Raw genomic sequence first — 15,922 nt, 5'->3', positions numbered from 1 at the left:
GATGTAGGACGGTAGGGTGATTGCCTATGCATCCAGACAGCTGAAGGTACATTAGAAAAATTATCTTGTCCATGATCTCGAGTTAGCTGCTACTGTTCACGCCTTGATGATCTGGCGTCATTATTTGTATGGTGTTCCTTGTGATATCTATACTGATCACCGGAGTTTGCAGCATCTGTCAAGCAGAAGGATCTTAAATTGCACCAGAGGAGGTGGTTAGAGCTGCTAAAGGACTATGATATCACTATCTTGTATCACTCGGGCAAGGCCAATGTGGTGGCTGATGATTTGAGTCGCCGGGCAGAGAGTTTGGTGTGTTGGCTTATTTACCAGCAGCGGAGAGGCCGATGACGATGGATGTTCAGGCCTTAGCCAGTTAGTTTGTGAGATTGGATCTTTCGGAGCCTAGTAGGGTTCTAGCTTGCGTGATTTCTCAGCCTTCCTTGTCTGATCGTATCAGAGAGCGTCAGTATGATAACCCTCATTTGCTTTTCCTCAAGGATAAGGTTCTGCATGGTAATGCCACAGATGTGACTATTAGTGATGATAGGGTATTGAGGATGCAAGGTCGGGTATGTGTACCCAATGTTGATGGGCTTCGGGAGTTGATTTTATAGGAGGCCCATAATTCGCGGTATTCCATCCATCCGGGTGCCGTAAATATAATAAGCCAAATCCTGGCATGAATTAATAAATCATGTTGTAGTGTGCAGCCCGATCCCATGAATATCACTCACAATACACCCTCAGCCTTACTCGATCATTAATCTCTCCTGTCTCTCTGGCTCACCAGAATCATGATAATCAACCCAAAAAATGATGATATGATGTATCAAATAAAGGACAACAGAGACTAAGTCATAATATGCAAATAATAGTTGTGACTGAGTACAAAATGGCAAATTAAGCAAATAATTCGACGTGTCACATGACCTCTGTTTGTCCCAACAGTACCAAAACATAGCCTAAGCAGGATATCTAACATGACTGGCAGCTCAATTACTCTAACAAATGGTGAAAATACGGGTAACAGCAAGATTTTTCAACAATAAAATTCCACGGAATCGATCAAGTCACAACTCTTACAGAGCACGCACTCACTCCCGTCACCTAGCATGTATGTCACCTCAACACCTATTACATAACACGTAATTCGGGGTTTCATACCCTCAGAACCAAGTTTAGAATGTTACTTACCTCAAACATTGCAAAACTCTACTCCAACAAGCCCTTGCCTTGCGAAACGGCCTCTAAATGAATCGAATCTAGCCACAAACAATTCGATATGATCAACTCAAGCTATAGGAATCAATTCGATAAGAAAATACTAAGTTCTTAATCAAAACTCAAAAAGTCAACCCCTGGCCCACGTCTTGAAATCTGATAAAAGTCACAAAATTCGAACACCCATTCAACCACGATTCCACCCATACTAAAATTACTAAAATCCGATACCAAATCTCGATCAAATCCCCAAAATTCAGTCTAAGGACTTTCCTGCATTTTCCCCCAATTTTTCAACCCAAATCACTAATTAAATGATGAAATCAAAGATATAAACATGGAATTTAACCAAAACTAAGTAAGAATTACTTACCGCAATCACTACCTTGAAAATCTCTCCAAAAATCGCCTCCAATCGAGCTCCCAAAATAATTTTTTTGTAATAGACTCAAACCCTCATTTTTTGAAATATTTAATTTGTGCCTAGATGTCCCTTTTTTCGCAATCGCGGGAAAATCTTCGCGATCGCAAAGCACAAGCTCCATTGCTCCCAGAAACACCTCTACGTGACCGCATACAAGCCCACGCGAACGCAAAGCATAGTCTTCCTAGGCCTACGCGATCGTGGATTGACCCACGCATTCGCATAGAACAACGCGCGTGAACCCAACTGCCTCACTTGCTCTTCATGAACACGGCCTAGAACACGCGTCGATGCTCTGCCTGTCCAACCTATGCGATCGCATACTCCAGCTCGCAAACGCATAGAGTAAAATCCCAGCTGCCCCAAACAAGCCTTCGAGATCGCATACTTGCCCATGTGATCGCGTAGAAGGAAACCAGAACTGGACACTAGCAATCTTCAGCAGTCCTCCAAGTCCAATTTTCAGTCCGTTAACCATCCGAGGTGCTCGAGACCACAACCAAACATACCACCAAGTCCTAAAATACGATACGAACTTAGTCGAGCCTTCAAATCCCATCAAACAATGCTAAAATCACGAATCGCGCATTGATTCAAGCCTAATGAACTTTTGAACTTCTAACTTTTACATTCGATGCCGAAAGCTATCAAATCACGTTCGATTGACCTCAAATTTTGCACACAAGTCAAAACTGATACCACGAACCTACTCCAACTCTCGAAACCCCAATCCGAGCCCGATAACCACAAAGTCAACTCTCGGTCAAACTTCTAAATTTCCAACTTTCGCCATTTCAAGTCTAATTCAACTACGGACCTCCAAATCACTATCCAGACACACTCCTAAGTCCAAAATTACCCAACAAAGCTAATGGAACCATCAAAACTCTATTTTGGAGTTGTTTACACATAAGTCAACATTCGGTCAATCTTTTTAACGTAAGCTTCCAACATGGAGTGTCTCAACTCGTTTCAAAACCTCCCCGGACCCGAACCAACAACCCCGACAAGTCATGTAACAACAATTAAGCGCAGAGTGAGCAGTTAATAAGGGAACGGGGCTACAAATCTCAAAATACCCGGCCAGCTCGTTACAAGTTGAGTGATGACCCAATTACTACTTTATCCTATCTTGACCCGTCTAAATTCTGCCCAAGCCACCTATTTGCCACCCCTATACCTGGCCATTCATCCTAACTAAAGAATGGAACTCCATGCAAGGCAAGTAAACAACTAACCTAATAAAAGGAATTTTTTTACCTATCTATACTACATATGAAACTTATTTACCCTCCCTAATCAAGTTTTAACTTAATTACATAGTCGTATGCAATTTACCAATTATGTACAAATTAGTTTTAAATGAGTATCCCATGATTTTAGCCTTTTAATTTAGTAAATCCCTTTAAACCTCACAATGCCTTTCTTACCCAGACTAAACCCACTCATAGTTCATTCTAAAGGATTTTTTTCTTTATCTCTTTGAAATCAACCCTCCTTGTACACCGATTTTATATTATTTTTTCTCCTAAAGCTCATAATTTTCTCTAAGAATGGCAAAGAAAGGGATTAATTTTGTCAAGGATGGAGTTTGGAGCTTTTTTGGACTTCCCCTTTCTTGTTGTCATTCCATTGGTGTAAGGCCCCATGAAATTTCTTCTCAAAAACCCGAAAGCTCATATTGCCAAATTATCACCTTTGGATTTGATCTGTGCATTAAATAGTTAAGGAATAATGTTTTCCAGAAAAGTGCGTTTCTGCGGTCTATTATGCGGTCGCATAATAGCTATGCGGACCGCATAGTCGCCGCAGAGTCAGACAGTTTGATGGTTAAGTTTAAGGCCAATTATGCGCCCAATTATGCGATCGAATAATCAATATGCAGGCCGCATAGTCATCGCATAGTTCCCTTGGAATTTTTGCAAGGGGCAGTTTTGTGGTGCATTATGCGACCGCGAAACAGGTATGCGGACCGCATTTCTGTCGCATACCCGGGCAGTTTGTTCAGGAGTTTGGGGCCATTTTTGCGGTCCCTTTTGCGGGTCGCATGTCCATTATGCGATCGCATGTGCGATCGCAGATTGTGTCGGGGCTCCTATTTTCTAACTTTCAAAACCCGACCCTATCCCATGAAAAACATCCCATTAGACCCTTTTTATGCTATTTTACTGCAAATAGAGTGAGAGAAGGAGTTCTAGAGAGAGAGAGGGTGATCTTCATCAAGTCCCCACTCAATCCTTGCCTAAACCCTTGAAGATTATCAAGTAAAGCTGCTAGACCTTCACCCCAAGAGGTAAGAACTTGATTCGAAATTCACACTAAAATGAGTAATTAGCTTGGGGGTTCATGGGTATAAAAATGGATTTTCTTGCATACATAAGAGATAATAAGGTATGGAGAGGTTGTGAACTAAAAAGATAGCATTTGGGGTGTAAGATGATAAAACTCTCTCACAAAAGGGTCCTAAAATCACAATGCACACTTAGTGCTTGATAATATGCTCAAACAAGCTAGAGTATTAATCATGTCGCTATTTCTTGTTCAATTTGTAATTCTCCTAAAATAGATTGAAGTTGCTAAGAGTCCCGGAATTTTGTAAGAATTTAAGGAAAGCTCTATTGAGGTATGTATCGGTAAAACTCCCTCTTATTAGAAATTGAGCTCCGTTGGTGTATGTGCAAATGTGGTAAGACTGAAAACTTGAATGATGTATTGATTGTTATTTCACATGTATTGGTTTTAAATTTATATATATATATATATATATACATGAAAGGTGTGCCTCAATGTGTGCAATGTACTATTCTAGATATTTAAAGATGTGCGAAGAATATGAACCATGTGTTGAAATGCCTAGGATTCACGTCAAGATTAAAACTGAGATTGTCATGCCAACTATGTGAAATATTACCTATGCTTACAACATTGAATTGCTTTTGTATGTGCCTATGATCATAAATTGCAAGGTTGACATTGAAAGTGGAAATGATGTGATAATTATGGCCCTAAGTGCCAATGAATTGATATGATATATGTGAAATAAAGATTCAAATGAGATGATTAATGAGAAAGGAACAACGCCTAGGTAAGGAGGCCTAGCCGATCGGGCCATGATCGAACACCATGCCGCACACATGGTGGAAATATGCTGATATTAAATTCTAAAAAAGGAGAATGAGATTGTGATTGAGGTATATGTCTTAAATAAGGAAACCTAGCCGATCGGGTCGTGATCGGACTCCGCTCAAGACAACGGTGCTACTGTGGATAATGATGAACAACATCAAATGCCCCAAACTAAAGCTATGGAAATTATGTGAAAGTTATATGATTCTTTTATTTGATGATGTGGTGTTCGGTTAAAGCTTTTGATTGTCTGTTGTGATCTTCCTTGTTCTTGTATGATAGTTCTTTCTAATAAGATGGTGTTTAGTTATACATACTAGTACTATTCCATGGTACTAACGTCCCTTTTGCCGGGGGCGCTACATTTTTGAATGAATGTAGGTGGCTCCATAGCGGACAGTGACCATCGCGCGTAGTGGAGTATCCTCCTCTCAAAGTCATGGTGAGCCCCTTTTTCCTTCAAGGGGTTATGTTGTACATCTTTTGTTGTGGACTTCCACTTTTGAGGTATAGCGGGGCCTTGTTGTCGGCGTTGTCATTATTGACTTTTGTATCCTTAGAGGCTTTGTAGATGTTTGTATGGGTTATGTACAGGTGTTGGATGGGTCAACGAACTTTGTTGTAATCCTAAACTCTAGTTCTTCTAAACTATAACTGTATGAAATCTTGGAAACTTAGCCATGGTTTAAGGTTTGTGATATAAAAATGAACTAACAATATTGAATGTACGATCTTTCCTATTGTCTAAATAAACGAAAGCATGGTTCTCTTAATCATATTGAGTTGGGTAGAAAGTATTAAAAAGGCTTGCTCAGTTGGGTTCACTCGATTGAGTGCCGGTCGCGCCTCCTGAGGTTGGGGCATAACAAACTTGGTATTAGAGCCTAAGGTTTTAAAGTGTCCTAGTATGTCTCGGAGCCGTATCTAGTAGAGTCCTTATTGGTGTGTAGTCGACCACATCTATAAGTTGGAGGCTACTTGGGCATTTAGGAATAACACCCTTCTTTAATATTCTGGGTCGTGCAGCAAAATCTGTTATGAAACTGTTCCCCCTCTAACTAGTGCATTCTTTCAACATTCAATACATGGCACCAAAGAAGAAAGCAAGAATTGGCCAAGAAGCCAATGCCAACTCAGGAGTGGCTGATGATCCCCTACTTGACAGTGCGGGTGAGGGTAGTCGCCCTACTATCACCCTGCTTGGTTCTTCTATTCCAGAGCAGACTACCCCAGTTCCTCCACCTTTGGGGGGTACCACTATCCCTCTCATTGATACCCCTGTTCCGCCTCCAGTCCCAGCTTCTGGTTCTGGTAATTCTGATGGGGGTCTTAGGGGAGCTATTCAGATGTTAACTCAGCTAGTAGCCTTTCAGGCCCAAAGGTCAAATTTTGCGCCCAGTTCATCCAGCCAGCAAAGGAATTCCACTAGTTCCAGGGTGAACAGATTTCTTCAATTAGACCCTCCAATGTTTACGGGTGCCAATCCAGAAGAATACCCTCAAGATTTTATTGATGAGATTCACAACACCCTCAGGGTTATGCATGCAACTGAGACAGAGGGAGTATAGTTGGTTGCCCACCGTCTGAAAGGGGTGGCCTATTCGTGGTTTGAGTTGTGGGAAAATTCCCGTGAGGAGGGGAGCCCTCCGGCGAGGTGGAGCGAGTTTGCCGATGCCTTTATAGATCATTTCCTGCCTGCTGAGACGAGGGCAGCCCGTGCAGCAGAGTTTGAGAATTTGAAGCAAGGTAGCAGAAGTGTGTGGGAGTATCACATGGAGTTTGCTCGCCTGTCAAAGTATGTCATTCACATATTTCCCACAATGGAGGCCAGGTTGCGCCGATTTGTTCAGGGTCTTAATTATTTGACTATTAATGAGGCTTCTACGGTTGCATTGAATTTTGACATGAATTATGGGAAGTTGGTAGCATTTTCTCAAGCCACAGAGAACCATAAACTGAAGAACAGAATGGAGAGAGAGGGTAACAGCAAGGCACGGTCTACAGGCAACATGGGAGAGTCACTAGGTGGGGGAAGATCATCTTTTAGGGGAGGATCAGCAAGGCCGTCCCAGTCTATTGCACAGTCTTCAGCTAGTGCACCGCTATCAAGGCCCAGCCAGCAGTAGCAATGGAGTCGTTTCAGGCCCGGTCAGGGCAATAGGGGATCCTACTAGCGGGGTCGGTCAGGAGAGAGGTCCCAGCAGTAGCAGAGGGCCCTGTGCCCTAGGTTCGGGAAGATGCACTCAGGGATTTGCTATTTGGAGTTACCTGTATGCTATGAATGTGGGATGAAGGGTCATATTCAGAGTCATTGTCGGGTATCCCGCCAGGGAGCGGGTAGGGGCACAGCACAGCCAGCCATCCCAGCAGTTGTTACATCTTCAGCCCCCTCTCCAGCTCGAGGTACCCCAGCACCCGCAGGGCGTGGTGCAGCTAGGGGTGGTGCGTAGAGTTCAGGAGGACCCAGCCAGTTCTATTCAATGAGTGGTTGCCAGACCGCAGAGGCTTCTCCAGATATTGTAACAGGTATTCTGATTGTCCAATCTCATGATGTGTATACACTTATTGACCCTGGTTCCACCTTGTCCTATATTACCCCTTTTATTGCTATGGAATTTGGGATAGAACCGGATCACCTTCATGAGCCATTTTTGGTGTCTACTCCGGTTGGTGAGTCAATTACGGCTGCTAGAGTTTATACAGGTTGTGTTGTCACGATGCATGGTAGGGATACCATGGACGATCTTATTGAATTAGGGATGGTCGATTTTGATGTAATAATGGGAATGGATTGGCTTTATTCATGTTTTGCCAAACTTGATTCTCGGACTAAAACTATGAGGTTTGAGTTTCCTGGTGAGCTCGTTGTTGAATGGAAGGGAGATAATGTAGTGCCCAAAGGTCGGTTTATTTCTTACCTTAAGGCAGAAAAGATGATCAAGAAGGGGTGTATCTATCATTTAGTTCGGGTTACGGATACTGATACCGAGGCACCTAGCCTTGAGTCTGTACCAGTTGTGAATGAATTTCCGAATGTCTTTCCAGATGAGCTCCTGGGATTCCACCAGATGGGGACATTGATTTTGGGATCGACGTGATGCCAAGCATGCAGCCTATATCAATTTCACCTCACAGAATGGCACAGGTAGAATTGAAAAAGCTAAAGGAGCAATTGAAGGATTGCTAGAGAAGGGTTTCATCCAGCCAAGTGTGTCACCATGGGGCGCACCGATTTTGTTTGTAAGGAAGAAATATGGGTCACTACGAATGTGTATTGACTACCGCCAAATCAACAAAGTCACAATCAAAAATAAATACCCTCTACCAAGGATAGATGACTTGTTTGATCAATTGCAAGGTGCTATGTGTTTCTCAAAATTGACTTGCAATCTGGGAATCATCAATTGAAGATAAGGGAGCAGGATATTTCAAAAACAGCTTTCAGGACTCGGTATGGGCACTTTGAATTTCTGGTGATGTCTTTTGGGCTAACAAATGCCCCGGCAGCTTTCATGGATCTTATGAATCGAGTCTTCAAGCCTTTTCTAGCACCTTTGTGATAGTGTTCATTGACGATATTCTTGTGTATTCCCGAAGTCGGGAGGACCATGGTGACTATCTCAGTGCAGTTCTGCAGACTCTTCAGCAACATCAATTGTATGCAAAGATTTTGAAATGTGAATTTTGGCTTGAATATGTCGCGTTCTTGGGTCATGTCATCTTTAGGGAAGGAATTATGGTTGATACTCAAAAGATTGCAGTAGTGAAGAATTGGCCTAGACCTACCACTCCAATAGAGATTCGCAGTTTCTTGGATTTGGTTGGGTGCTACAGAAGGTTTGTGGAAGGATTTTCTACGCTTTCCTCTCCAATGACTAAATTGATGTAGAAAGCAGTTAAGTTCCAGTGGTCTGATGCTTGTGAAAGGAGCTTCCAAGAACTGAAATCAAGATTCACTACAGCACCGGTGTTAACCCTGCCAGAGGGTACAAAGGGATTTGTGGTGTATTGCAATGCTTCAAGGATCGGGCTTAGGTGTGTGTATGGCAAGGTTATAGCCTACGCTTCTAGGCAACTCAAGAACCATGAAAAGAACTATCCAACCCATGACTTAGAGCTTGCGGAAGCGGTGTTTGCGCTAAAGGTTTGGCGACATTATTTGTATGGGGTCCATGTGCATGTATTTATGGACCACAAGAGTCTTCAATATATTTTCAAGAAAAAGGAGTTGCATCTGAGGCAGAGGAGATGGCTCGAGTTGCTCAAGGACTATGACATTGATATTCTCTATCACCCCGGAAGGGCCAATGTTGTGGCGGATGCTTTTAGCCGGAAATCTATGGGAAGTTTGGCTCATTTGGAAGCATATCAAAGGCCCTTAGCCCGGGAGGTTCACTAGTTGGCTAGTTTGGGAGTTCGCCTTGCGGACTCTAATGAAGGAGGAGTGATTGTGCAGAATAGGGCTGAATCATCGCTTGTGGCAGAGGTGAAGGAGAAGCAATTCAATGATCCATTATTAGCACATCTGAAAGAGTGGATTCATAAACACAAGACCATAGCTTTTTCCTTTGGCATGGACGATGGTACCCTACGGTACCAAGGCGGCCTATGTGTTCCAGATATTGACGGTCTTCGGAAAAGGATCATGGCAGAAGCTCACACTTCCTGGTATTCCATGCACCCAGGTTCTACGAAAATGTATCATGATATCAAGGAAGTTTATTAGTGAAACAACATGAAAAGGGATGTTGCGGACTTTGTGGCAAAATGTCTGAACTGTCAGCAAATGAAGGCCGAACATCAAAGGCCCGTTGGATTGGCTCAAAGCATAGAAATTCCAATGTGGAAATGGGAGATGATCAACATAGATTTTGTGGTAGGGTTATCGCGCACTCCGCGCAAGTTCGACTCAATTTGGGTGATCGTGGATCGACTCACGAAATCAGCGCACTTATTGCCAGTTAAATCTACCGACACAGCGGAACAATATGCTTAGTTATATATCAGGGAAATAGTCAGGTTGCATGGCGCTCCAGTGGCAGGGAGCCATCCAAACGTCCACTCAATTTTATCCGAAGTTAAAGAACTCAAGCGGGCAAACCAAGCTTCGATACCTTCTGGAAATTCAACCCCCGCCACTCGGCTTTCAAATTCTTTGTGCAATCCAAACCGGTCATGCCGTAGTTCATATACCCGACACGGTGGCAGAGATGTTCCAGTATCCACAGTTGCAGTAGTAAGTTGCAGCCTTGGAAGAATTTTCCCCCTTCTCGACAGATGGTCAAGGCTCGGTAAATCTCAGATAATATTAGGGGAACTAATGTGCCATTAGCTTTCTTGATTACGACATCAACCATTCCCACGAGGCCCAATTCTATGTTGCCGTCTTTTCGCGGACATATTATAACACCCAAGAATGCTACTATAAAAACCAAACCCCGTCTTGCCTCCCATTTATCTTTATTTCCGGCATGGGTCAGACCAGTATTCGGTGCTTCGAAACCTTGGGGATCGCCATAGCTTTGGTACAGGAACTGGAAAGTGCAAAACCCTTCAGATAAATTCCCATCCTGAATATCCCGGCTAATACTCAACATATCCAGAAACTTGTGAGGAGATAATTGTCTTGGTGACACCGGGTACCGACTTCTAAAGTTTCTGCTAAGGCCGGCGTAACCCGCAATTTCCTCTAGCGTGGGTGTGAGCTCAAAATCAGAAAAGCGAAACACATTGCGAGTCGGATCCCAAAAAGGTATCAAGGCTTCAATCACGTCCAATCTTGGCTTGATGTTAAAAAGTCTGACAAGACCACCCAAAACTTATATCACAGTTCCTCGGCTACCTTTTCCTAGGTCATTCCACCACATGTGGAGTTGTAAGGGGATCTCTTCAAGAGCTACGAAGGGTTCATTTTCATTTGTGCTCATCCTGCACATTTATTAGGGTGATTTAATTTAAACGGTTATGACTCATTTGGACTCAAGAAAAGGTTATCAAAATTTCATAAAAAATCCGGCTTTGCAAATACGGCCTTTCAGCACTTCGGGAAGAAGATTTTAAGGTTGTGTTTGCTAAACAACTAAATGGCTATTCTTGCAAAAACTACTAAAGTGGCTGTTCTTGCGAAAATGGCCTTCCGGCGTCCTTTTGGGGACATTCAACTATTTTAGACAAGAATGACATCACCTTCTTATTTACAATCAAAACAAAAATTTTGTTCTTTTGGGATACTTTTACAAAAATGAAGTTGGACCCTTCTTAATGAAAGAAATGCTTCTAAAAAATGACATATTTTGAATTTTCTTTCCAATTTGAAAGAAGAATGAAAATATATTTTTTTTTTATATTAAAAAAATTTCTTATTTTATTATTTTTTTTAAAAAAAACAATTAGGGTCTAAAGAAGCAAGTAATGGCAAATAATTTTTGGATTTTTTTGAAAATTATGGGCCGGAACCGATAAGGTTTGCCTACGTTTCTCACATCCGGTGAGAATCAGACCCGTATAGTTCGCCTGTTTTGACAGAACATGGCAGTTGAAAACTTTAGCTCATTTGGAGATTTCGGAATTTTCTAATTACCTACCTCTCACTCCTATATTATTATTATTTATTTTTTTTTATTTTTTTTTTTGATTTTTTTTTTTATTTTTATTTTCTTCCTCTGTTCTAGAAGCCGGTCAACATGCAAGCCGAAACAAACAGATGCGCAAGTAGCACGTAAGATGCATCAAGATGGTCTTTTTCATTTGGGTATACTTGTTCTAGACAGACCCAACCCCTGTGTTGAGTCTCCAAGGTCAAATGCACATGATGCAAACAAACGTTCCTACTAGGGATCCGGCTTGAGGCTTGTTATACTAGGTTTAAAAACCTGGGTTTATTGTTCTAGACCTGGCTTACCCGAGCGGACAGCTCGATCCGGGGGGGGCAGCGTACCGGGAATACAGAAGCTTCACCGGCTTTGCAACTTTTCCGAACCTCGTTCTAAAATTGGGATAAGACTCTAACAGAAAAGAAGTCACACGAAGTGCACACTTCCCAGATGATTTAGAAGACTCATAGAGAGGAGGGTTTCGTAGCAATTTATATACAGTCCAAACAATATCAAAGCGGTAAAAGCGACATTTAGCACATTAAGCTCAACATGTAAAAATCAGATAAAACAAGCCAACTATAACAGTTATTCTAAGCTCGAATTCTTGAACCCTGAACCGAAGTTCTGGGTTCAGCATTCCCCAGCAGAGTCGCCAGAGCTGTCACACCTCCTTTTTGCGCACCTACCCCAAAGGATAAAATGCGTGAGGGAGTTTTTCTATTTTAAGTGACATTATTTGAAAATGGGATTATTTATTTATTTCAGAGTCGCCACTTGGGAAAGGTTTGGCTTTTGGTGTCCCAAGTCACCGGTTTATCTTGAATCCCAAATCGAGGAAATTTTCGACTTTCCAAATGAAGTCTGCGAACCAGAAATTCTAAGTAAGGAATTCTGTTGACCCGAGGGAAGGTGTTAGGCACCCACGGATCCCGTGGTTCTAGCACGGTCGCTTAAATTGTTATAATGGCTAAATATCTGATTTTAATACATGTTATAACTTGGTGCTTTTATTAAGTTTAAACCGCTTTTATTATTATTTTTAATAGAATTGCAACGTCGTGAAAATGCATCTCGAACCACGTCGCAATCAATGCACCCGTGGTTGTTAATACATTCCGACTCCGTTGAGATTTGGATTTGGGTCACATAAATGCGCACCCGAATTTAAGAATGTAATTTATTAAGAATGCTCCTAAATACTAGCGTATTATTATTTTTTTTGGGGAAGGCCGTGAAATTCGCTAAACGGCCATTCTGAATTCTAAGTATTTTTATTATGACCAATTATTGAGGGCCCCGCAATTTGTATTTTTTATTTGGCGAGGCTAGTCTCATCATCTTTATTTAAAGATCAATCTTGAAGTGACTATGATTTTTTTTTATTTATTTGTCTTTAATAATAAAAGAAGAAAACCTAATTATTTAGCCTATTTGAAAGAACCAAATCCTTATAAATCCATTTCAGATCAGCCCGGGCCAATAACTAAATAAATAAAAATGTATCCTTTTAGCAACTCGTTCAAGACAGCCCCTATTGTGTTCATAAGGGGGCTGGACGGTCTGGGCCCATAGTGAACCCAAAAACATGACAACGGTTTCAATTTCGAAGCCTGCCAGGGTTTATATGCCCCAATAAGCCTTTTTTGATTCAAATTGCACGCTAGTCCTCAATCACTGGACACTCAGACCATTCAATTCATTTAATGGTGCACATATATGGTGAAACGTGAACATTAATTTCATTTATAAGGGGTGGGGACGAGATGGCCTTTCAACATGCAAATGCAGCGTGTATTCTTTCAGATAGGAGATGTATCTAGTGCTTTAGAATCCAAAACGTATATAGTTGTATAAACCCGGCGCTCCAAATTAAAACTCAACTTCATGCTATTAAACTAAACTACGTGAGTCATTGATGGATTCCCTTAAGCACGGATTAAGTTATGACTCACTGTCTGTGAATAAAGTATCTAATGCTGAATGAACTTGAATCATACTAAAACTATACTAAGCAATTGTATTAACACAAACTCCCAATTACGCCAGCCCAAGACAATCCAAAACTGAATACAAATGATTTGAAATTAGTCCACTACTCGACTGTTTGATGATTAATTGTAATATGCAGATCTGGAATCAGTTAATTCTGTTGCTGACTTTCAGTTAAACTAATGTCGTTATTAAGATTATTAACTAAACAAAATTCCAGCAACTAGATAGTCCGTTAACAGTCCAAAGTAAATCAAATTATACAGTAGTTGTCCTAACCAATACCAAACAAAACTAAGCTATATTAAGTAATTACACATCAACTAATATCTATTTTTTTTTTTGAAACACAGGTGCAGGGTAAACTACATGAGCACAGATGTGGAGGCCAAAGCATGAATATTTCCATTTCTTTTTCATCTTTCAAGTCAAAGCTACATCAAAGCTTAATTCGAGTGTGTACCTGAATTGGAAAGTGAGAAGAAGGAGAGGTAAATCAGCAGCAGCAGATAACAAATAACAGTAGTAGCACCACAATCAGCAGTATGGGATAAATAAGAAACAGCCCAGTGAAACTCAGAGATCCAGAAATGTTTTAGAAAAGAAACCAAAAGATCTAAACAGATCAACTCAACCAATTGGAAATAGACCAAACACCAACTTGAAATCAACCGGGACAAATCTGAAACCAACAGCTTAAACAACCAGCCTAGAGTAGCTTCGATTGGGCCTAAATCTCAAACTAACTGTGAATTTAAGAATAGAACAATGCCCTTTCTGGAATTTTAGAGTTTTTCCAGAGGTTTTCTTTTACTTTTTGTTTTGTTCTCTCCCTCCAACTGAAGTCCCAATGAATTCTCCTCTCTCATATATCACAACAGGCCTCCTCCTTTTTTTGCTATTGGAGCACTTAGTCCATTAGAAAACTGATTTTCTCCCATGTGATCCCTTCTGTTTTTCCACTCAAAGCTCAAAAGAAATGTATTCCCCATCAGATTCCCCTGACAGCCCTCTTTTTTCATTATAAAAATGGTTTTCCTTTATTAAACTAAACAGGTATGGGGCAGCATGAATATGTCCTGACAGCACATGCTATCAAGTTAACTTTAATTCATTAAAGAAATACAATTCACATGCTTTCTGATGTCCAAAATCTAAAATGAATAAACAGCCAGTAATTCTATCTAAAGTGCGTAAAACAGGGCTATCAATTCAATATCAATCCAAACTAAACTCTGTAATCTACATTAAAACTGCAGCTATAACCAATTCAACTTCCTAAATTCTGGACTGAACTTTAAACCAAAATCATATCAACAAACAAAGGAGCTTAGCAGAACATTGAAGCTGAAGCTAAAGCTGAAATCAAAATTCATTGATGCTTAACAGAAGACCCAATAACAGCATTACCATGAATCAGAACACAAACATATTGAACTATCCAGGTCAAACTTCCAATCACCAGTGGCACATTATGGGAATGATTAATTCATAATTCCAAATTAAGCTAAATAGAGTGAAGGAAATCCTGCGATATACCGAACTTAACGAAGATTGATGAATATCAAAGAACAAAGAGCCACACATCACATATATGGGACAACCTGAACCAATGCCAGAAAGTCTATCATACATTATTTAAACAAAACAACAAAAGAAACCTACTGAAATGGACTATGAAATCAAGGCCAGGATTAAAACTACTATCAGGTTAAACTAACTCACATATAACTAACCAATCAATAAATTGACCAAACAGTTTACAGCATGTAACCAACAATTAGAGAAACTGGACCCAATAAACAGTCTGATGAGAAGGAGAGAAGTACTGAACAAATGACCAGAAGCAAATCAAAACAAAGATACAATTTAAAACAGACAAACAAAACTATAGAAGGAAACAAAAGAAATTAAGAAGAACTTACTATTCTTTTCTCGGATTTCAACAGTATGCCCTTTCGAACTTGATTCCTAGTCAGTATTATACGTCTATTTTGTGAGAAATAGGCCTATAATACTGAATAGAAACCAATCGACCCTGAAGCTTTGACACGTCTTGAAACGTTGAAACCCTAGATCCGTCATTCGACGGTTTTTACTCATGTTCGAGCCAATTTGGTTAGGGATTAAGGACGAGGAGGTAAAGGGGATTATTGGGTGTTAGTCTGGGGTCAAGGGGATAGCTAGGGCTTGGAGGGGAGATTTTTGATCGAAGATTCGAGGAGATCCAACGGGATTCGAGGGAATCTGTTGATGGTTTAGGGATGAGGGAAGCCTAGTGGTGGTGTGGTGTTAATTAGGGGTGGATTGGGGTGGTTTCATGGTTAGCTCGAAACTTCGATTGAAGATTCAAGAAGATGTGGGGTGATTCGAAGCAAATGGTTCATGGATTCGTGTTGTGGATGGGGAGATGGCTCAGGGGTGTTATTTTGGTGGTCACCGGCGTTGTTGCCGCCGGGTTTATGGTGAGGGGGTGGAAGGGCGGCGCTAGGGTTCTTGGGGTCGTCTGGTTTGTTGAGAGAGACGAAGAGAGGGGGGATAGCTTAGGGGGTGTGGGGTGCGT

General features: G+C 41.2%; 1 protein-coding gene across 1 annotated transcript; it reads left to right on the top strand.

Annotated features, from left to right (window-relative positions):
- The first annotated feature begins 7,254 nt into the window (after nt 1-7,254).
- Nucleotides 7,255-7,872, top strand: LOC138886118 (uncharacterized). The gene has a single exon (XM_070167152.1). The coding sequence runs from the start codon at nt 7,255-7,257 to the stop codon at nt 7,870-7,872; it is 618 nt and encodes a 205-aa protein (XP_070023253.1).
- Nucleotides 7,873-15,922: the final 8,050 nt, after the last annotated feature.

This window comes from Nicotiana sylvestris, chromosome 2 (assembly GCF_000393655.2).
Source record: "Nicotiana sylvestris chromosome 2, ASM39365v2, whole genome shotgun sequence".
NCBI lineage: Eukaryota > Viridiplantae > Streptophyta > Magnoliopsida > Solanales > Solanaceae > Nicotiana > Nicotiana sylvestris.
This window is presented reverse-complemented; position numbering and strand designations above follow the sequence as displayed.

Bases quoted from the DNA above. Each gene is read 5' to 3' on its own strand.
- LOC138886118 (XM_070167152.1), top strand. From the start codon at position 7,255: ATGAGTGGTTGCCAGACCGCAGAGGCTTCTCCAGATATTGTAACAGGT.